Source organism: Serinus canaria, chromosome 6 (assembly GCF_022539315.1).
Source record: "Serinus canaria isolate serCan28SL12 chromosome 6, serCan2020, whole genome shotgun sequence".
NCBI lineage: Eukaryota > Metazoa > Chordata > Aves > Passeriformes > Fringillidae > Serinus > Serinus canaria.
The window spans coordinates 16,057,627-16,080,547 of record NC_066320.1 but is presented as its reverse complement, the minus strand read 5'-3'; the positions used below and the strand labels follow the sequence as shown (position 1 = coordinate 16,080,547).

The window sequence follows — 22,921 nt, the reverse complement described above, 5'->3', positions numbered from 1 at the left end:
GCAAGGTGGGGACACGTCCCCTGACTAGATACCACAACTGAAAGAGGTCACCTTTTTGCACCACAGCCTCAGGGCCTCCAGACATCCCGCTTCGGTCACCACTTCATCCCCTCAAACTGCTCTGTGTCCCTCCGGAAGGCAGACTCATCTCCCAGGCACCCTAGCCCCCTCAGGTAGCCCGGCAGCCGCAGGCTGGTTTCCCCCATTCCCTGCCATGGGTCCCATGTCCAGCACACAAATATGGCCCATCGTGTGAATTTAACCCCCAGCCGCACACCTCTTGCCTGTCTCCCATCTCTGTGTCGTTCTTCGCCCAGTCTCTTCTCATTCCCCCCCAGCTCCTACGCCTTGTCCCCGCACTCCCGTGGCGTGGGTGTGTGCTTCCCCCGCAGCGTAAGCAGTGCCTGCTGCCTTCGCTCCGCATCGCCCCATTCCGCCAGGCAAGCGCTTGCACGGGGAGCAGCCGTCCCCTGTTGCACTGGGTATGGCTCAAAGCAATGTCCAAAGCATCCCTGGACATTCCTTTGGCCCTTAAGAAGGCACAGACAGAAGGAATAAGTTTCTTGTGAGATGTTTTCTTGAACCAATTTAATCCCCCAATGATGTGCAGCCCCTGGCTATCACACTGCAGCTCATGAGTTTTTCTCTTTGAATGTGTGCCCAGGGTTGCCCAGGCAGACACCCTGTGAGATTTTCTTTGCAGAACTTCTCCTGCCTTTAGGCAGCTGGACCAGCAACACTTCTCCAACCCACTTGTGCTTTACAGCCCAACCCATTAATCACAGTGATTTAAGGAGCATCCTTTTGATTCACAATTGAAATCAGCAAGCAGGAAGCTGTAGCTCATTCATTCCATCATTGATTTTTCATCTCAGTTGCATTTGTGCTTTTTACCTTTCATTATTAAAGAAAAGCTCACTCCACTGCAGGGTGTAGCCATCCAGCTTTGGTGGGTCAAAGGCAGGCATGGCCTTTACTCTAAATTTGATAATTCTGTTTTAATAACCAGGAGGACATTCTGCTTATCCCATTTATTCTAGTAATAACTCACATGTTTTGAGATAGGCTGGTTTTTGTAGATTTGTTATGTTGCAGAGAAAACAAACTATTCCTAGAGATAAGTTTTTTCCTTGGCGTATGTCTTAGTCTGCATTGAGATAAAAAGTAGAATTTCATTTGCAATATATAAACCCCGCATCTTTATTATTTAGCAATTAACTTCAGCAACCTTGAATGTGAACACAACTATAACAGGAGAAAAATATTGTAAAAATAGTACATAATAAATTAATCAGGAGAATAAAATTTTCAGTGAGCGAATTAGAGATTGCTGTTGCTCAGCAGGACAGATTTTTTCATCAATGTGCTAGTGCAGATAAATGGGTGCCTACCCCACAGGTGTGGTTTGGGTTATTTCATGAATAGTTTTGTCTGTGCATCTCTGGAGCCTAAACACTTGAAAGTTCAGCCCCACGTCCTTTAGGAATTTATTCCTGTCTGGTTTGATCTTAGAAACAGGGAGAAAAATAATCATGCTTTCCTGTTTGCAGCTGGCATATGGTTTCTCACTTTCAAATTATGAAAGTGAGGGACTCAGTATCTTGGCATCTGTCAGAAGGCACAAGCAGCCAAGGCAGAATCCTCTCTTCACATTAGGAATTCGAAGAAACTCAGGGAAGGATAAGTACAAGTTTTAGCTCCACTGGGAGAAAGACAAATGTCAGCAGTCCTGCCAGTGGGGTTGATGGGGGCTCCAGGTCCTGCCTCTCCCTGCAGCCACCCACCTGCTGCTGTGGGGTGGCTGGCCTCATGTCTGGGTATACGGTCTCTGGGCAGAGACAGGCAGGCGAGTGAGCGAGTGTGCAGGGCAGGCTTGCTGTGTTCCCCCAGGCTGGGATTGTCTGTTACCACTGCTTTTTGAATCTACTGGTGTTGACAGCTCTGTCTGCGCCATCAGTAGTGGCTGTGACATGTGTTGGTGTGACACAGTTTAAACCCAGGCTGACCTCCAAAGACAGAGGCTCCTTGCCCTTGCTGCTCATATTAAACTCCTTGAGCAAGTATAATTGGAGGATGTCTCAGCGATGCAGTAGATTCCTTTTCCCCCCCTTACTTTAGTAGGCTGTAGACTGTGAGTAGTAAATATATTCAGCCTAAAGCAGAATGAATGAAATCCACTTTATAGTGCATTCTCTCGCAGTGTCTGGGGTGCAGGACTGCAGAGAAAGTGCCTGAGCATCCTGGCACCCTGGGGAGAAAGCAAACACTCTTGGTGCCTGGCGGCCAAGCAAAGGGCTGCCAGCATCCCTGCAGTGGTGCTGGTGTGATACCCTTGATGAACCTTGCCTGCTTCCTACAGCCGGAGGGGATTTACTGGGGGCTGTCTCACCTGGCACATATCTTTCTCCTGCCATGAGGGCAGGGCACCTTTGGTCTGTCCTCCCCATGCCCCAGATTCTTTTTTGTTCCTTCCCTAACCAGCTCTTTGCCCTTGTTTCAGAGCTGCCTGAGGATGCATCACCTCTTGTCTCAGACATCTCAGGGGTGCTGGGAACCTGCCTTGCTGTGCCTGTGCCACCCTGCTGGGCTCCGGACTTGACACCTCTGTGCCCTCTTCTGGCAGGATGGCCCAAGCAGGGGCACCTGTCCGCTTCCACCCTGAGGAGGGCTGCACTGCCTCTCCCCCGCCCTTTGCCCACAGGGTGAACCGGAGGCCCTGGCTGGCGGGGGGAAGCCCCGAGGCTGGGCAGTGCAGCCCCCCACCCTGCCTCAGCCCCAACCTCAACGCCGGCCGCCTCCACCTGCTGCGCAAGGGCCTGGCGCCCGATGCCCGCCACTGCCCGCTCGGCCTCTACAACAGCACCGGCTCCTTGGCCCGCAGGCCGGCTGAGGCAGCGCCCTTTGGCAGCGGGAGCTGCCCAGGCACGGGGCGACTGACTGCCCCCTGCACCCCACGGTGGGGCCGGCCAAGCCCAGCTGTCGCCTCTCTGGGCAGCCGCAGTCCGCCAGCCCCAGAGGGACACAGCTCTGTGGTCACTTTCCGCTTCATTGAGAAGGCCAGTGTGCGGACACTGGGCTGCCCGACAACCCCCCATCTCCGCTGGGAGAATGGCCCCTACAGCCTCAGCCGCAGTCTGGAGCTTGGTGGGGACGTGGGATCCCTGCAGCCCCAGCCCCTGCCTCAGGAGCGGCTCCTGCAGACGCTGAAGCTGGAGGCCTCCGCGTCTGACCCGCTTCTGGCTGGGGGCAGGACTCCAGGGGGGACACGTCCCTGTGGGAAGGAGGAGTTCTGTGCCCTTGACACCAGCTGCCTCTGCCGGTCCCTGACCAATGGGCTGCCAGAGGAGTTCCCCACCTTCACCAGGAGTCCCCTGAAGCCAGAGCCCCGACATCAGGTAGGTGCCAGGGTCTCCCACACTGGGCATGGGCTCTGCCCTAGGGATGCGTTGTCCACTCATTGCTCTCCTCTCTGCAGGGCAGCGCCGGGCTGTATCCCCGGCAGAGCTCTGCCCATGCCCAGCGCATTGCCAAGGCCAAGTGGGAATTCTTCTACGGCTCCTCTGATACCCCAAAGACAGGTAAGACGTTGCAGGTGGATGCCATTGGGTGGACCCACCCCTCCTTTTAAGTCTGTATTGTCGGCAGAACTTGCACTGGGGCTGCCCATCCCTTGGGTCTTCTCAGTGCCCAATAAAGAGCTGAGATTCCCCCAAGACTGGCCAGCTTATGTCCTTCCGGGGTCAGATCACATATGTACCAACCTCCCTGCAAAGTCCCCTGTGGCCATGCAAAAGAGGTGACAAAGAGCTCCTGACTGCCTTTGCAGAAGAGCTTTTGAGTTTAGATGGGGTCTCAGGGCCGGCTGGAGGTGCACTAGCACTGACAGCCTGTCTCTGCCTCTCGCACTCTTTCTCCTTCTGCCACCTCTTCACTGTTTCCCTGTGTCCCTCAACCCTCTAGAGTTGCTGTTCCTGAAGGTGTTCAAGAAACAACTGGAATGGCACTTAGTGCTATGGTTCTGTTGACATGGTGGTGTTTGTCAAAGGTTGGATTTGATGATCTTGGAGGTCTTTTCTAAACTTAATGATTCTATGACATGTGACCACACTCTCAGGGGGGTTGTGTGTGTGTGTGTGTGTGTGTGTGTGTGTGTGTGTGTGTGTGTGTGTGATGCTGCAGGAGCAGCTCCTCAGTGCTCCCCATTGCAGCTCCCCATAGCTCTGAATGCTTGGGCCTTTTTTGCAGGCTCCTCTGCCCCTGACTCTGCTCCTCTGACTGAGCTCCCCCAGAAGTCTGTCTCCCCACTGCCAGCCAAGCCATCAGGGCTGGTACCTGAGCACAGCCTGAGCCACGTGGAGGTGGAGATAGAAGTGTCTCCTTTGAGCAGCCAGAAGCCTGGCTCCTGTGAAACTGGGATTATAAGGAGGACAGTGAAGTACTCTGAAACAGACCTGGACACTGTGCCACTGAGGTGCTATCGTGAAACCAACATCGATGATATCCTGGCTGAGAAGGAGGAGGTGGATTCAGCAATTGAGAGCCAGAAGGACAGTGAGAGCAACCCAAGTTTTGTGGGCACGCCAGGCAGGAGGAACAGCACACCAGAGGAGCCACCTGTTCCAGGTACCGGCTGCCCCAAGGATGGGCTGCAAGACAAGGGTGTGGACGAGGACGATGAGGTCTTTGAGGCGATGAGGAAGGAAAACAGGGAAAGGTGAGACTCCATGTGCAAAGGCAAAAAGCTCCTGTCACCCTCATTATTGTATCCTGCATGGCAAAACAAGCTCTGCTGAAGTGTCTGTGCCAAAATCCCGGTAGCAACATGCAAGCTGTGCGTGAGGGTGAGATGGGGTCCTGGATGGCACCACAGGGATTGGTGCTGGGGCTGGGGGCAGCACTGGGAAGGGGCTCTCACTGCCCTATGGAAAGAGTAAGCCAGCACAGGGGATCCAGCTCTGGGAGCTGTGCCACGGGCCTCACTCACCTGGGGTGGGTCCTGCAGCTCAGGGTGCCCAGCTGAGCCAAGACTTCCCAGCATGAGTCCTGCCAGGTCAATTACATCCTGCCATGGTGCTGCCAGGTGTTAGGGTGACAGTGTCAGGACACCAGAGGACAGGTCATGTCCTGGAGCTACTCTGGGCTGCCAGGTGCTGCTGGGCTGTCCTTCTCCCCACAGATGTGCTTCAGCAGTGGGAGCAGTTCCATTTGCTCAGCCTCATTAAGTATTTGCCATTTTTGGGAAAGCATAGGGATACATTGGGATCAAAAAAGCATTTGGTTGCCTTCTGTGTCATTTTTTACATGTGTGGCAAAACACTGGGAGGGTGATGGAGTGGGTGGCACAAAGATTATAATTCAGTTGCCTACCCATGGGCAGCAAGTGTGCTCCGAGCTGCTATCTGCCCCGTTCTAGATACTGGTATTTAGCACATATGGGAAATGGCATTTTGGCTTGGTGGCATGAAACTCTGCCCATGAAGTTTCCACTGGAATGGTAGCTTGATTGTGAGAAGTGATGAGCATCATCAGGTCCAGAGCCAGCCCACTGTATGAGACAGCCACCTGAAGGGGAAAGGCCCTGTGCAGGAATGTTCTGATATGTACATTGTCAAGTGAGTCAATTGAGTGAGGTCAGGAGGTTCAGCATCATCAGCAAATCTCCATAGGAATAGGGACAGGTCTCATCTGGGAAGCACAAAACTAGGGTGATGCCTGGAATGCTATGTGGCAGCATGAGCTCACCTAGCTGTGCAGAAGGTATGTGGGGAGCATTTAGGTGGAAGGAAAGGAAAAAGGAGGTTTTGATGTCAGCAGAAGTTAAAAATAATGAAATACATACATTAATAATACATTAATACAGAAGTGCCCCTGCAGTGGGAAGGAAAAAATGAAAGTGCTGAACTAACAAGGAGGGAAGGTGTGCATCTCAAGGGGAGCTGAGCTCCTATCATTTTGTCCAGCCCTTGCATCTCTATTGGAGGGGACAAATACATGCCAGTGACCCTGTCCTCAAAAATTTGGGTTCTAGAGAAAAGCTGAAAATAAGCTATTTGTAATGTGGGGTTTTTTTTTCCAAATGGATATTTGAGTGAGGTGTAAAGTTATTGCAAGTTCTTCAATTTGCTGTGACAGTTTTTTTGCAGTGTTATTTTGTTTCTAAATATCTTTGAGGCCACTGTGAGTTTTATGAGCTGTAAGCCTAGATCCGTTTTGTTTGTCCTCTGAGATACCCTACTGTAGCTCCCTAGCCAGTGCTGAAAGCTTGGATGTGTCCTTAAAAAACCACTGTTGCTCCTAAAAGATGGTGCTCCCAGTATAGTTACCAATGGGGATGTCACATTCATTTGACACAGCTCCTTTGTAGACCAGTTGCTTTTTTCCCCTGCAGTCCCCTGAATATTCCCCTGGTAAGTGCAGACCCTGCAGACAGAGTCTTGAAAATCACGAGGCTCAAATTGCGAGCTTGTTCAGTCCCTCAATCACGGCCCTGGGTTTTTGCTTACACACTGTTTTGAGCTCTGCAGCTGCAGTCCTTATCCCTGTTTACCAGTCACCAGTACTGATGTTTTCTTCTTCAAGCTTTCTGCTTTGCCTGCTCACAGGAGGGGTGAAGCTGGGGGGATGAAGAAGCCGCCCTGGTTTCCTGGACCTGGCACCATTCTGCTGCTGCAGGAGCTGCTGAACCCCATGCCTGTCCTGGTTGCTGGGAAGGACCAACCCTACAAAACCGCTGAAGCGCTTTTTGATGCTGATTTTCAGCTTTTAGACATGTACATCCCTTTGAAAATCTAGCTTTAAGGGTTTGGTACTACCCTTTGACTTGGTACTACCTTGTTGTACTTAATGTTCTGGCCAAAATTCAGAATCTTCTTTTGTGATTTAACCTCCCAAAATAAGAGAGCTTGCTAACAGGAAAAAAAAATGTACCCCAAATCAAATGAGACATGAAAAGCAATGGAAGAAATGTTGTCTTCTTTCAGCAAATCTGCTTCCTGAACATATTCAGTTATGTCTACTGACTCTAATGACTAATCTAAGCCTTTACTGTCTTTGTTTCTATTAGTCCAAGAGAGCCGAACCTGTCAGTGAGAGCAGGCTCAATTCCCTTCCTCCCTGAGCATCAGCAGACATGTTGGCTAAGCTATAGGAAGAGCCTGGTTTGGCCCTCAGCATGGGTGCCTTGGGCTGATAAGAGAGAAGAGGCTTTGCTAGGGAATGCTCTGCTCCCCCGAGAGCACAGAGGGCTGATGGGAGTCAGTGATGCCTTTTCTCCCTGCAAGCCTTGACTAGAAAAGCCCTTAGATATGCTGCTTGTGAAGCCTTTCCAGAGCCTTTGTGCTTGCTGCCTGTTGGCAAGAAAATAGCCACAGGGCAAGCCTTGGTGGGGATTAGAAAAATGGTTATGGTCTCAGTTCCATCAAATGCTTAAGCATGTGCTTAACCTGCATCAAGCCTCTGATGTGCTGTCTGAGAGCCCAAAGTGGCTGCAGAGGCAGAGCTCGGGTAGATGCTTCTAGATGGAGCACCGGGCTCCAGCTGCAGAGGGGACACTCAGGGTGATGCTGGCAGGGGTCTGTCAATGAGCAGGGCAGGTGCCTGCAGCTCCTGTGGGTGAGCAGGGGACAGCGTGACAGCGTGAGGTGGCAGGGGAGTGTGGACAGTCAGGGGAGACAGCAGTGCCTGTGGTCAGTACCTGTGCCTAAGCATGGGACAGAGTGAGGACACTGAGCCCCAAGAGCAGGCTGCTGCCACGCTGGAGGAGTAGTGCAAAGGAGCCTGGGGGGACTGCAAGGAGCTGCTGAGACAGGTCTGTCAAGAGCTTTGTTGAGAGAAGAATAAAGCTAGGCGCTGCTGGACAGTGCTGAAAAGTCTGACTTTCTTTGAACTGAGCTGGGATCCTCACACAGCAGTGTGCCTGGGCAGGCTGGAGCAGCCTGGAGCTGGAGGAGCGGGGCATGGCTGAGTCAGGGGTCCGCAGGGTCACACGAGCATTTAGCAGAGAGTTATAACCACTGAGGGCCAGAGGAGAGATTTTCCCCTCCTCTTCCCCCCTGCCGAGGATGGCATGTCTGCAGCACCATGTGTCTGCAGGCAGGGAGATTGGGGTGAGCCCCTTCCCCTCCATCAGCCATCACATACATCAGAAACCCAGTTGCTCACATCCCCTACCTAAAACCTTCCCTGAGGCAGTGTTGGCTCTCGGATCCGCTTCCCTTCCCTGTCTGCCTGGCCCTCTCCTAAGGAAGGCTCACTGCCTCTCCTGCATCAGCTCAAGGCTGGAAACCTATTTGCTTCCTGCTGCCTGTCTCCCAGGTGCTTGATTACAGCTTCTGCATCTCCTCTCCTCTGCTCCTCTCTGCTGGGTTTGTCTGGCTTGGTGTCAGTGCAGTGACCCTTCCTGGGGGACCAACGCAGAGGATGGAGGAGCTGGGCAGTGCAGCAGGGGCTAATGGAGCATCTGGGTCTGAGCAGTCAATATTGCTCCCATGCTGCTGTGGCTACATCCTTGTGCTTGATATTTTGGGGTGAAAATATTGTTTCCAGAACTTGGATGGTGTGGACAAAACCAGCCATGATTTTTCTGTGGCTTAGTGGCAATATGCTTGATCACAAAAGTGAGCCCACCTAGCTCTCCTGGAAACAAGATACCTCAAATCTGCTTGTATTGTCCTCCCTGGCACATTTTTTTCCCTCCTCATGGATTCAAGGTGCAAAATGATCAACAGCATTAGCTTGGTTTAGTCACATGGGGCTGGGCAGGAAGAATGGAGAATGCACATTTACATCTGTAAAGCACATCTGCAGATATTAAAGAGGTCTCTTCTGCCTTGTCTTCACCAAAAGCCACTTCAGAAGTGGCTGCTCCCGGGGCTCCTAAAGGAATTGTAAGTGTCACGTGGTGCTGCACAGCCAGGGAAACATTGGTGGATGGGTGAGATCAGCCTGCACCCTGCCTTACTTACCTGTGTCTGGCTTCACTGCACTCCCTTTGAAACCAGCTGGCACTCTGGGGGAGTCAAGCTGCCAGCTCTTGGCCTACTGAAGTAATTGGGGTGAGATTTTTGAGTGACATGTGAAGGCTAATGAATGAAAATAATTTGGTGTGTGTTACAGCAACGCATCTTCTGAGCCCTCTGTAGGAAGCTGTTTTTTCATAACAAATGTTATGACAGGCTGGAGCAGTTCCTCTCCTTTAATCAGAGGAGAGAGTGGCATAAGAAGTGCTTTTCTGCTGCTTTAATAAAATGATAGCAGCTTATGAGTAAAGTAGGCTTTTAGGGCTGTATTTGTGCTTGTACTGCTGAAGCACTGATGTTCCCTGGGTTGGAAACATCCATGTTGTCATGGGCTTAGGTAGGTGGGCAGGCTGTACTTCATTTACAGGGCAAGACACTCAGGGCTTCAGGGTTTAGAAACTTCTGTTTTGGGCTGGACCTAGACCAGCAGTGGAGTCAGGCTGGACTTTCCTGTGGGGCTGATCCCTGCCAAGATGATGAGCTAGGACCAGTCATGGCCCCCAGAGCATAGGTGAGCTCAGATCCCCAAGCCCAGAGATGGGTGTGAGGCTCCCTCTGTGCTGCCTGGGGAAACCTGGAGCTCAGTATTGATGTGTGCTCAGTCACACATGTCTCCTGGGACTCAACATCACCTTGTGGATACAGCCAGCAGACCTTGCAGGTGAGTGTTGGTCATGCTCTGAGCATAGTACTCAGTGACCACAGTGCAGTGTTCATGGAGAAAGGTGTCACGCTGTCTTGAGCAGCTTCAGGAGGAGCCTTCTTCGTGATAGAAGGTTCATGAAGGCTCATGAAAAATTCAACCACTTCCAGATTTGGTTGGAAATGGAGCTGAACTACATCCTGCTTCTAGTACTTGAGCCCTTTATTGGATCTTAGCTCAAGACAAGTGATTGGAAGCAGTAGCCATCTCATAAGCTTCTTAGGAGGATGAGCCACTAAAGGAACAAAAGTCTGTGGTGCATTAAAGGAGAAGCATATGTCTGGAGGGAGGCCAGCCCAGTCCTGCTTCCCATGCTGTCTTGGGCAGGCGAGGCATTTCCTTGGTGGTCTACAGATGTTCGAAGAGATTTCTACCCTTCTCAGTTTCCTTCTGAAGCAGTGTGTGGGCTTTTGTTTTAGAATTTTGATCCTTTGCTCTTCAATGATCAATTCTTCTCACTTTCTTTCCCTCTAGGATCATGGACCGAGACACACAGGGTATGCTCAAGTCTCCAGTGCCCTTCCTTCTAGGGCACAGCCTTTCCAAGGATGGCATGGACTCTTTCAGCAAGCATTTTGAGACCATCATGGAGTCCCATCGAGCCAAAGGCACATCTTACACCAGCCTGGACTCCATTGACATCCTTTCTTCCCCAGCCCGTACCCATGGGACCTTTTTCACATTTGACCTCCCAGCCCTCACCCCAGAAATACAGGGAAAAATCCGAGACAGCGCCAAGGTGATCGAGGAAAGCTTTGCTCCTCTGGCTCACTTAGAGCCAGACTCTGGGACCAGTTCAGCCACAGATGCCCCCTGGACAGAGAGGGAGGAGGACCGCGGGAGACGAAGGAAGGGCACTCGACACAGCCCTTGCCACTCAGAGGACAGCTTTGGCACTCCCTTGGCCTCCAACACAAGGTGAGTGACCAACGTTGCTTGCTGTCCAGCTGGGCCACGAAGGCTTGATGTGGAATCTGATGCTGTGAGGTCTAGTTTGCAGCCAGAGCCTAACTCGTGTTGCTGGGGAAGGGTCAGGACTGCACGTGCTAGATTTTCTAGGCAGTAGCTGACCAGGCCAGTGATCACCATGTTATTGTGGTAGGTATGTTGATGGAAGCACAACTCCTTTTTCATCTTTGCCAGCTTTGTAGGACTGTGAAGTTTCCTTCAGGCAATCAAGCAGGGAATACCAAAACGTCAGTCCTGTGGTGGTTTTCATTGCAAGGAAGTCCAGTATCTGTGATGGTATGGGGAGAGTCCAGTCTGAAGTTGACCACCAGCAGAAATTTGACAATGTTTCCCTGCTGTGGATTGTTCCTTGCCATCTGCACTTGTTTCTTAAAGGCAGGAGCGCCATGGTCTTGTGCTTGTTGTTCTGCCTTCCTGAACCTACTCAGCCTTGTTTGTGTTGGAAGATGGAGGGATGAGCAACCTGAAACCCTCATCTACTTTGCAGGCTTTGGTCTTTTCCATAACTGTGTCACTTCTAGTCACAGTCTGCGCCATCTCTGTAGGCTCAGCTTGGGGTGGCCAGGTGGAGATCTAAGCTGTGTGTCTTCTCTGGTGTCTGCAGTCAAGGGAGGAGAGTGGGATATTGTATCAGCTCTGTGGCCCTTCGACTGACCCAAGGGGCAGAGAGGAACTGGGTAAGGCATTCCCTACCTTTGGGACACTGAAGCCAGAGATGTGGTAGCCCAGAGGCCTGACAAAATTTGTGCAGCAAAACTGATCATGTCTGGGAGGCACATGGCAGTGAAGGGTGACAGTATCCAGCCATGATTAGTGCTCTCTGCAGGAAGAATTGGCTTCCTATTCCTTTGCCAAGGCAAGGGACTGAAACACAGCACCCTGGGGAAACCAAAAGGACAGTATGTGACTAACTGCCCATGGGATGCCATTGTAGCACAGGACGGCAATGCAGGGCTGTAGGCAGGTGTGAGGGTGTAGAGACACAGCTGGCAGCAGGAGCAGCAATGGGATGGCTAAAAGGGATTATTCCTCACTGGTTTATATTCAGTGGAGCACACAGTATGCTGGCAGCACCGAGGACACCGCGGCACTGTTCTCCCACCCCAGCTCAGGTTTCATAGCAGTGCTGGCCATGGAGGGATGTTGTGTATCCCTTAAGCTGCCCTAGATCTTTGCTGAGCCCACCTTTGCTGGGCCTCTTGTCATCTCCTCTTCTGTCAGGAGTACCTCTGCTTTGGTGACAGAGGAGCACAGGGGAAATGCAGCTGCAGTCCCCACTGTGGTCCCTGGCCTGGGGACCCCAAGGCCTGGGCTTCCCAGAGCACCTTAGCTGCCAGCCTCACCTTCTCTTACACATGTGTGCAGAGTCCCAGGCAGCTACCTTTCCCTGCTTAGAAACTATTCCCTTGGTTATCAGTAGGTCCCTGCACAGCACTTATTTTGTCCAGCTCAGACCCTGTTTCTTGCCCATGTCCTGGACTGTTCTGCTCTGCCATGCTGCCCTGCAGCGGCTGAGCAGGTGCCCTAACTCCAGTTGTGACCTGAAGCAGAGACTGCTGGAAAGACACCTCCCCTCCCAATTCCACAGGCAATGGTGGACAGAGGGGCAGGTGTGGTTGGAATCTGCCATCTGGTGCAGTGGAAAGGAGTGGAGATTGGGGCTGGGAGCAGGAACTAGGTTGGGAAGCAGTTAAGGCATGTGGGACCAGGGTCTGAGACAGCTCATCATCTGCAGGATCAGTCTTCAGGAGGCAGGGGTTTCTGGCAAGGGAGAGATCCAAGAAGTTTCCTCTTCCCAATCACTGATGCTACCAACTTTCTAGACTCTCAGTGGAGCTGGCCATGAAGCTAAAGATTCCCAAATACTTTGAGGAAGAAGTGGCTGGACTGATTGCTCAAAGGTTCTCATGAACTGGAACCAGCAGATCCTGATGCCTGGCAGGGCTGATCTGATCGAGCAGAGCTTATCCTTGTAATTCTCCCACTAGGGGGTATTCAATGGAAATTGGTAAGGAAAAGAGTTAAAGAACCTCTGCAGTCACTGTAGTGTGTCATCACCTGTGCCAGCAGGGTCAGAGCAAGGCATTCAGCACTGTCCATGGTCACTAGCAGTACAGGCTGAGTGCCACCAGCACAGGTAGACTGGGAGCCCCTGGCAGGAGGACTCTGCAGTGGAGACTATGCTTTACATTGTCTGTAAGTCTTAGGGTTGGTAGAGGTGACCTCAGGCTGCAGGGCTTTGGTGTGACTGGTGATGAACACCAGTGGGTCTAGGCCTGCATGTGCTGCCCTGTAGCTGTCCTCTTTGTGGCCCCAAAAGCTTTGCTGCTGACTGTTGCAATAGTTGGGGTCGGGATCCGGGTTGGAGATAGCCTTGCAGCCTGTGACTTCCCACCTCCTTCAGTGGCAGGAATGGCCAATCAGTGATGCCCTGCATTGCTGGGGAGATGTGGTGTCCCCTGCAGCCGGTGGCCTTGGGTCATGCAGCCTTGTTGCTTACGCCAAGGCTCTGGTGTACCTCAGCATATAACAGTTGAGACCATGCTTTTATCTTGACCTTGTATGTGGGAAGTGTGTCCTCCCCTGGGATGCCTGCACCTACTCCAGCAGGCTTAGTTGAAAGGGGTGGAGCGGAGACTGAACCCCCTCCATGCCCTCCCCACAGTGACATCTCCAGCACAGGCTCTGTGAGTAGGGTATCACCCGATTTGGGCAAGAGGCAAACGTGTGCAGGTCCCCTGCTCTCACTGGGCAGGGAGCTGTAGTTAAAGCAGGTTGTCCTTGTGGCTATGACAAATCTCTGAAGAGCATGTGTGGAGGCAGAGCTTCCCAGGGCTGGGGAGCCCTTCAAACTCAGGGAAGCCAGCCAGGGACGGATGCAGTGCTGGCAAGATGGTGGGGCAGGAGCTTGGGCAGCCGTGGGAGTTTACAGGGACATTACTTCTGTGGCGACAGCCAGACTTCTGCAGCTGCAGGTCCAAATTGCAGGACTTGGCCAAGATGCTGGTACAAGCAGGTGTCCAGAGGGTCACTTGGCTTGCCCAGTCCTATACAGGCAGGCGCTGTGGGGCATCAGCTCCGGAGGAATGTAAATGGGCAACCTGCATCTCTCTGGGGTTGCAAGTCCCCTGAAACCCAGCTGCCCAGCTTCCCTGCAGTCCCACTCTTCCGGAGCCAGCCTTTGCCTCGGGCACAGTCGTGCCGGTCCCTGAGATTTGTTGCGGAGGGAAGAGACGTGACTCGCCCCCCGAGCGAGGCGGGTTCTGCTGGGACCTCATCGGGGCTTGCCTGCGGTGGGACAGAAAGAAGGGTAGGCGGGAAAGGCAACATCAAAGGTGAGGCTGCAAACCGTAGGTGAAAATGGCCAGACAGCACGGCGAGGGCAGCACGCCTGGAGCCTCGCTAGAGGGAGAGCTCAGCCCTGGAGCCGCGGCCGTGTGGGAGGAGCGGGGAGCCCGTGGGGCTGGCAGGCGCCCCGGGCGGAGGATGCGCCGGGAATCAGAGCTGCGTCCCTGCCAGAGCGCGGCTGCTGGCGTGTGCTGGAGCACGGGGCCTGCCAGCCAGCTCCGCTGCCTTTCTTTATAAGGTTCCTTTTGTTACTGCCGCGGTCGGGGAGCCGCTGCCGCCCTCCCTCCCAGGGCCAGCGCAGGTCTCTCAGCTGACCTGAGCTCCCAGGTAGCACTGGGCAAACTGGTGAGGATGCCGTGAAGGGCTATGCCAAGTTTGGGGCCCCTTGGGGTGGATTCGGGGTGTGATGCAGGAGAGTGAGGCTGAGCACTGAGCAGAGGAAGGTGGACCTTGAGGAAAGGATGAAGATAGATTAAGGGAGGTATGGGGTGGGCTGGGGTGGTAGCGCAGTAGGGAGACAAGGCTAGAGTGCAGGATGAACAGGTCTCCTCACAGGCATTGGCACAAGGAATAAAGCCTGGGGGAAATTTTCCCCTATGCAAGCTATGTCAAGCCATAAAGAACAGCAGAAGCCAGGACATAGAACACATCAGCCCGCCATGGCCAAAAGACAGTGCATTCCAGGGATGACAGGTCTGCCTGCAGAGGCATGAGCAGCAGCACATACCTGTGGGATGCAGCCCCATGTGTCAGGCATTAATTCCAGCTCTCAGATGTGACTCAGAGGCCCTAGACTGGTCTTGGCCCTAGGGTCCAAGACACCCAGGTTTTTCTGTGCTGACTCTGTGGCATCTGTGTCTTTGAAGGAGAAGACCACCCTCCATCCAGCAGGTGAGTAACTAGATATTTAAGGCTCTCGGCTGGCTCAAAAAATTGTTTGGTGGGATTTTAGTGTCAGTCCCTGTCCTCTACAGGAGCAGTTGTGTCCCTCACAAGAAGAGCTGGTGGGATGGGGTGATGGAGGACAAATAGACATCTCCAGAGAATGCTGGTGCTGCAGGGGAGGTTCTGTAAGTCTGCAGAGAAACAAGACTGAGGTGGGGCACAGCTGCCCAAAGTTCAGTCCTGTCTGGATCTGTCAGCAATAACGCTGGTGGATGCTGCTGTGGCTGGGTGATTGTTGGACTCCAGAGCTGCCAGAAAGCACAACCAGCTGTGCCTGTGGTTGGAGGCTGGTCTAGCTGACCTTCAAGTGTCCTCCCAGCCCTAACTTCAATTCTGTGAGGAATGAACTGGCCCAGATTTTTGCTGTCATAAATCAAAGTCATTCCACTGAGACCGATGGAGGGAGCTGCGTTTATTTAGCTCAGCCAAAGATCCGGTCTGGTACATTCTTAGCAGCAACATTAGGCAGGCTTGATTTGCTTGGCAGAGGCAATCTAGCTATGCACATGGGCTGTCCAGAATTGAGAGGAGTGCTACTTTGCCCCATGCACCTGTCCTTTGTGGATTTGCACCAGGCTCCTTACCATGGTTTAGGATGAAACCAGCCTCATGTGGGGAGCAAGAGGTACTTGAATTGTGTTTAAAGGTCAGGTCTGGAGTTTCCCGCAGCAGGTGTCTTGCCTGGAAGTGTGTCAGGATGGACCTGGACAGCCCAGGAGCTCAGCTGAGAAAACCCCAGCTTCTGGGGAACAGGTTGTTGCTGCAGGAAGGGTCCCACCATGCAGATGTGTCTCTGCTGGCATCTGGGAGGTGGAGATCAGCCCCTTGGGCCTTCTTGCTGCTCCACATCCCAGAGAGATTTGCTCCTGGTTGCTGGAAAACCAAGTGAGCATGGTGCCAAGTAAGCTTGGTTCATGGTGGCAAGGTGAATAGGATGTCAGGACTCCTTCAGTGACACACTGCATTGCAGCCAGGGAAGGTGCTGTGGTCTCTGCCTCTGGGCTCCAGGCAGTCGGCTAGAGGAGGAATATTGGGGTGAGATGATGATCCAGCTACAGGAAATGAGAGTTTGGCCCTGATAAGGAACATTTGGGCACTGGAGAACCATCTGATCTGGAAGAAGCAGTATGCTTGGTATGGTGGCCCTGAGCAGGACTATGATTCTGCAGCAGCTTTCCAGGGCAGGAAGCACAAGTCCTGCTGAGATGGAGTAGGAAGTGGTCAGTGAAGAGCCTCTGTCTCAGGGTGAGCCAAGTCCTGTCCTGGATGACGTGCCTTCCTTGCAGAGACCGCCAGATGTGCCCCATTGCAGCACTCTGGGCTCTGTCACCTCTGAGGTGACAGGGGGACCTGTGCTCCCAGTGACGCAATTGGTGGCAGCAGGGAGAGGGGTGAGGTAGCACTGTGTCTGTTTAGGAGTGACTTATTTCATGCACACTGAGGATACTTGCACAGTATCAAATTTGATCTTTATTCCGTAAGTGTGTATTTAACATAAAAAATATTATCTCAGTGTTTCTTCAAGTCAAACTAAAATGTCACTTTACTAAACACACCAAAAAGCCCTTATCCTGAGACCTACAATTAGCTCATTGGGGAGAAAATTAGCATAACCTCAGTTACCTCAGACAGGGACACCTCTCTTGCTCTGCTCTCCATTTGCTTGAGAATTGGGCTCTTGTTTTTCTGTCTTTAAGCTGCATGTTCTCCAAGCCAGTAGTGGCTTTGAGTGGTGGCAGACAGGTACCACAAAGGGGGCATACTGAGCCTACAGAGGCTGACTGTCCATATTTAACTGCATGAGAGTGGCTTGAGTGCTAGAATAAAACACATTTCACTGCATGGTTGAATAGTACCTCATCCTGAGAGCAAGGTTATGCTTTGCTGTAAAACACCAAATCAGTGCTGGAACTTGGTGAGGGAGAGAGCAGCAATTTCCACTGGTAGCTACTTTGAGACTCAAGGTTTGAGTTCCCTGCATGCCCATTGCAAGAAGCAAGGCAGGAATTGTAGTCACAAGTTGGCACCCTGCAGGGAGGTACAGATATTGAAGGACAAGAGAGATTTTATAAGTGGCCCCACACCTGGATGCTCAGCACTAGGTAGGAAAGCTGAAGACCATAGGTTAAGAAGAGAGGTCATGGGGGGAGATCTAGGGCTCTAGGTTTTTCCCTGGATGCTCCAGGAACTGGCCGTATGAGGGAGGACAACCTCTCAGGCAGGATTGATGACATCTAGAAGGATATCAGGAGGGTTAGGGATGGTGCAAAGATTTAAAATATTTTGAGAGGGTGACTGAGCAGCAACTTGCTCTGGAGATGCAGCTGGACCATGGAGAGTGTTAGAGGGTGGCTTTGCTTTTTGTAGCTTTGCATTTTGTAGCTGGAAAAGCATTCTTGGAATTGCTGGGCGGCAAAGGGCACAGTGCCCGTGCCCTTGTGATAACAGATAAAGATTTTAGCAAAAAAATGCAGTCACCACAGCCCATGGCTGGCCGGTGCCAGCTGCTGGGATGGATTAATGTCCTCTGCCTCTGGGAATCAAAGAGCCTGTGACCTCTGTCCTTAGTTGAAGTCCCAGTGAGTGCTGACACAAAGGGAGTTGAAGTGGGGCCCGGGTGTGTGCCCAGCACCGGCCCAGCAGCACCCAGCCTGTTCAGCTGTTGGGCACCCCTCAGAGCAGCTTTGACCATGCCAGACAGTGAAGGCACAGTCAGGCACCAGGGCCCATGCCAGCAGCACCTTTGGATCTGGCTGTTTTGGGAGGAGAAGAGCTTTTAGGCAGGTGGGTCATTTGCCCACAGGATGGGGTGTGCTCATGATGCAGACAGTGATGCTGGAAGCTGCCTGCCCAGCTCCCCAGAGCTGGTGGAGTCAGTCCTGGTGAGCTCAGAGTGACTTTGTGACCACTCTTGTGGCTGCTTCCACCAGGGTGCATTGGAGTAATGGATAGTCTCCCTGGGGAGGACTGGAGCCAAGTGGGCACAAATCTGCCTTGGCCACCCATCCAGGTCTTACAAAAATCACCTTCTGGCACCACTGAGTTCAGCAGTGGTCTGAGCAAAGCACATCTCTCCAAGGACTTGCACCAGGGAAGTGTCTGACCCACAGGTTTGAGTGGAGAGCAGCTTCTCCTGCTGCATGCTGGCTGGGGGTGACAGGAAGGTAGAGAGGATGGCCCCTGAGAGCCCCCCGAGGTGTGAGGCAGCCTGCCAGTGTTGTGCAGGGCTCCCCTGGGACAGGCAGCACTGAGCAGCAGGAGGCTCGTCCTTCTTGAAAAAAGCAGAGCCTCAAGGAGATTGGCCTGGGTAATTGGCTCAGGAGAGCAGGCCTCTTAAAACTCAATTAGAGACTTTTAAAAATAAATCAGACTGGAACATTGTAAGGGCTGCCAGAAAATTTGGGCGAGGTCAGAGTTGCTTAACATTTGTTGTTGATTAGATTCAACCAGCTTTTGGTTGGGATAACTTCTGAGCAGCTGAGTCAGATTGCTTTGGGGGCCAAGCCAAGAGTGTCTCCTAACATGGCCATTTAAGGCGTGGTGGGCTGAGAGCTGATGGGCAGCCTGGAGAAGACTGCACTCCACTGTGAGCTGGGAGGCCAGGGGGGTTTTCCTTCATTCTCTGCCTCATCTCTGCCATCTGTGTAGTGCTTTGAAATCAGTGGGTGGGCAAAGGTGAATGAAGGAATTAGAGTTGTCTTTCTTGGGTAGAAACTGCACTTGAGAGCAGCACGATGAGTTTGTCCAGATTAAAAAATGAGTACAGAGCTGTAGGACAGCATGTGATGTTGCACGTTTCTGCTCCAAGTCTCTGCTACAGCTGAGCTTGGCAGATCCTAAGCCCACACATACAATTTCACAGGTTCAGAGTGGGGGACTTTGGAGTAGTTGTCCTTTCCTTTCACATCCAGTATGAATGTTGGTTTGAGTGCCTTGGTCCAGTCAGTCACTGGTGCTGTCCCGTCACCCCCCCCCTCCTCTGAAACCTGCATTCCTACACCTTCCCTTAGCTCCCTTATCTGACTTCAGATTGTCTCTGACCAGTGCAGTTCATCCTGGGTCCCAGCAGTGAGTAGCTAGTCTCCAAAGCAGGGTGAGGAGCTTGCATTTCCTGAGACGCTGAACAAGGAGGGGATCTGTAGGCAGGCTAACGTGGGGTGTCCCTTCCCATTGCAGCGACCGCCCCCAGAGCCAGCTGGTTTCGGACTCGGAGTCAGAGATGGACAGCGTGGAGCAGCTGGCGCTGGGCAGCACAGACACCCTTTCCAACGGACACAAGGCTGACCTGGAGGCTGCCAAACGCCTGGCCAAGAGGCTCTACAACCTGGATGGCTTTAAAAAAGCAGATGTGGCTCGCCACCTGGGGAAGAAGTACGTGTGGGTATTTGGAAGGAATGTTCCATTCTGCAAGGAGCTCACCTGCACCCGCAGTGCACCTGCAGCTGCTGCCCTTGTAGCGCACCAGGCTGGCAAGGAACTGCTGGCAGGACCACAAAACCCACTCCTCACGACTGGTACATTTGCACCAGGTGTTCCCTCTAAAGGTCTTAAAACCTAGGAGACATCCAGATTTTCCTACCTTCCTACCATGACTGCTTCTTGGATGCTTCAGTAAGGTGTTGGGGCATGGGGATGGCTAGCTGACCTCTCGGGGGCCCTTCCCTCTATAGCTTCCCCATTTTCTCTTACATGCTCAGTATTCCCAGTGAATTTGTGGGTGACTTCTCTGAGTTTCATGGGAGCATAGGGTGTCTCTGTCCCTAGCACACTTCTTGCAACCCTGGGGAGCTCCCAGCCTCCTGGAATCCACCCAACCCCTGTGTGCCTTTGGCTGTCCCCACAGCCTGGTCGATTTCATTCTCACCCTCCCTCTTTTCCATTTCAGCAATGAGTTCAGCAGGATGGTGGCAGGGGAATATCTGAAGTTCTTCGTGTTCACAGGGATGAGTCTGGATCAAGCTCTCAGGTCAGAACTGGGTGTGTGTATATGGGTGCGTGAGGTGGCCACTAGAGTGGAGTCCCAACAGACTGTGCCTTCTGCAGCTCTGCAACCACACAGAGATCTGCAGGAGCAAGCAGACCCCATGACTGCCACCTGGAGATCCTCTTAAATGGAGAGGGTGGTTTCCAAGATGATCTCTCAGCCATGCAAACAAGAAAAAACACTCCTGGTCTTAACTCAATGGTCAGTGCAGTTGAATGACAGTCTGGTTCATCTAGGCCTGACTTTCCAGGTCTTGAACTAAAATTCTTCTGTTGTTACACCTACCTCCTTTCCCAGTGTAGCTCGTGGGATTGGCTGTAGGTCTCTGCAATGTGCCAGCAGGGTATGGTGCTTGGAGGAGAGTCCCACAATGGGTTTGGAGGGAAGGAAAGTTGTGCAAAACAGGGCTTCATCCAGCACACAGGAAGGTCTCAAAACCAGAAAGCACAGCTCCATTCCTCCATAGGGGGAGTTGAAGAAACAGCAGTGGGCTTCATGTGCAACCAACCCTGCTGCTGCTTTTTCAGGTCCTTTCTAAAAGAGCTGGCTCTGATGGGAGAGACGCAAGAGCGAGAGCGAGTGCTGGCTCATTTTTCCCAGCGCTACTATGAGTGTAATCCCAATGCCATCTCTTCAGAGGGTAAGAAACTGTGCATGTCTGTGGGGACTGTGTGTCTGTGTGTGCATGAGTGTGTGTTTCAGAGGAGCTTATGCGTTTGTCAGTTCAGTGAATGTGCTCAAACTGAAACTAGAGAGCAGGCAGAGAGCCTATACTGATGCCTTAGAAGATAGTCCCTGTATGTCATTTCCCTCAAATGACAGATGCTTTAGATTTTATTTTTTTTTTAAGCCTGGTCTGGTTGGACGATGCATAATTAGGGCTCAACCCATTCTTAATTTTGACCTTGAGCAGATTAGCACAAGGGACACTCTTAGCACACTCCTCACCAAATAGACCCCAGCTCTCAGACCCTCAGCTCAGGGAATATCTAAGTGAGGAAACTTGTGTGCCTAGCATTTCGGGAACACAGACACCTGCTTTGTACTATTTCATGTCTTCACACCACTTCTGTGTGCGTTCACACAGAATGGGTCTGCTCCTGGGCCTGCTCTGGGCTGGCTCTGGGACTGGTGAGGTTTGGGCTGCCTGGCTGGCAGAGGCTGTGTCAGTCCTACCTTGCCATGCTAGGAGCTCTGCAGGATTAGCAGCATCATCACTGCCTGGCTATAGGGCAGCAGTCTTGGAAGGGAATTTGTATGCTCAGGTTTGGAATCAGCTGCCTCTCACCTACTTACCCTTGTCAGCCCTGCAGTTACTGCTGTGTCCCCTTGTCTCCAGGCTGGGAGGAGGGGGCTGAGTGCTGTCTTGGAGGCTCAGAGACCCCATAGCCTTCCTAAGATGCTGAGGCACTGGAGCACCAGCTGCGGGGCTGGGCTGGGGACTCTAATTCCTGTCCTGTGCTTGTGCTGCAGACGGAGCCCACACCCTCACGTGCGCCCTGATGCTGCTAAACACAGATCTGCATGGACATGTAAGTTACCACTGTCCCTGTTCCAGTCTGTCCCCTGTCTGACCTCACCACCCTGAAACTGTAGGTGCTCAGGGAAGGGTGAGAACAGTGCCTCACGAGCAGGAGGCACGGGACCTGGGCCCATAATAGCTTGTCACCCCTAGTGTGTTTGGTGAGGAGAGGTGAGAATGGCTAAATTAGAGGAGGGGCTAATGAAGGAGGGAGCGGGGCTTTGAAGGAGACTTGCTGAGCTGAAAGATATAGAGGTGGAACAAAGACAGAAAAGAAAACTGAACAGGAAAAGAAGGTGAGAATGAGAGGCCAAAACCAGCTGCCTTTGGGAGCAGGGAGCACACAATTTGAAAAATTAGGCTATTTAAAACTCCTGGAGTCTCTGCAAAGCCAGCAGCTTCCCCATACCTCCAAGCAGCCTTCCAGAGACCGGGCTGGTCCCTCATCCCTCTGCAGAGATTGGTGTGTTTGTTCCTGGGCTGTGGGACCTGCTTCAGCCAGCAATGACCTCTGTCCCAAAGGTAATTGTGATGTTTCTCTCCCCCTGACTCCTCCAGAACATTGGGAAGAGAATGTCCTGCTCCGACTTCATTGGCAACTTGGAGGGACTCAATGGAGGCACTGATTTCCCCAAGGAGCTGCTCAAGGTAAATTTGGTTGTTCTCCATGGCTGGCCAAGCAGCAGGAGCAGAAGTGAGAGCTTTGGATTGGATCACATGGAGGGCTACCTGAGATGCTGTGAATGCGAGATGCATTTACATGCAAGAGCAGTGATGATCCCTGAACCTGCAGTTGTGCTCCTGCCTTGCTGCGGGGAACACGGGCTGCTCCATTCCCCCAGCAGGACACCGGAGCTTTGCCTGGGGTTCTGATTCCCTCATTGCTCTTGCTGTGTCTGTATTGTAGGCAAGTGAGCACACATGGGGCAGCTTACTCGGGCTGGTTTGCCCAGCTGCAGCCAGAGGCTTCCTGCCATCAGTCCTGTGGTACTCAGCCCTTTCTGACTCTCTGAAGCACTGGGGCCCAAAACTTTGGCCAGGCCCTGGGACTGGAGCCATATCTGGTGGCAGAGGTGACATGGGCAAGGCATCACAATGGGAAGTGTGGGCTGGAGGTTAAAACTTCAAAGCTGGGCACTCACCACACTACTGGGACTGGGGGACTTTTGCTTTCTCCCTGCCTGACCCAGTTCCTAGAAGGGCTTGGTCAGGGAGAGCAGTGTTCAGCAAGCACCTCTGGCCTTGGACTGCTGCGCTTCTGTGGCATTGCCTGCTCTCAGGAGGATTTTCTGAGCTGCTGTCTCCCTGTCTCAGACCCTGGGAATAGGCTTAGCTCCCATGGGGTCTGCCGGGCAGAAACTGCTGCTGTTGGTGAAGCGCTGCAGTTGGCAAATACGCGTGATGTGGAAGATGGGTTCCCACAGGGTGCTGGA

At 52.6% G+C, this 22,921-nt stretch overlaps 1 protein-coding gene across 2 annotated transcripts in view; it reads left to right on the top strand.

Annotated features, from left to right (window-relative positions):
- The first annotated feature begins 2,624 nt into the window (after positions 1–2,624).
- The window catches only part of PSD (pleckstrin and Sec7 domain containing), a 35,350-nt gene continuing 15,053 nt past the window's right edge, over positions 2,625–22,921 (top strand). The window contains exons 1-10 of one of the 2 annotated variants that reach the window (XM_050976468.1): positions 2,625–3,395; positions 3,476–3,578; positions 4,246–4,714; positions 10,195–10,638; positions 13,659–13,664; positions 19,159–19,359; positions 19,868–19,948; positions 20,494–20,606; positions 21,440–21,498; positions 22,047–22,136. In XM_050976468.1, the coding sequence (XP_050832425.1) occupies positions 2,625–3,395; positions 3,476–3,578; positions 4,246–4,714; positions 10,195–10,638; positions 13,659–13,664; positions 19,159–19,359; positions 19,868–19,948; positions 20,494–20,606; positions 21,440–21,498; positions 22,047–22,136 (2,337 nt within the window). The remainder of the gene's footprint in view (positions 3,396–3,475; positions 3,579–4,245; positions 4,715–10,194; positions 10,639–13,658; positions 13,665–19,158; positions 19,360–19,867; positions 19,949–20,493; positions 20,607–21,439; positions 21,499–22,046; positions 22,137–22,921) is intronic. The other variant, XM_030241334.2, reaches the window with a different exon arrangement.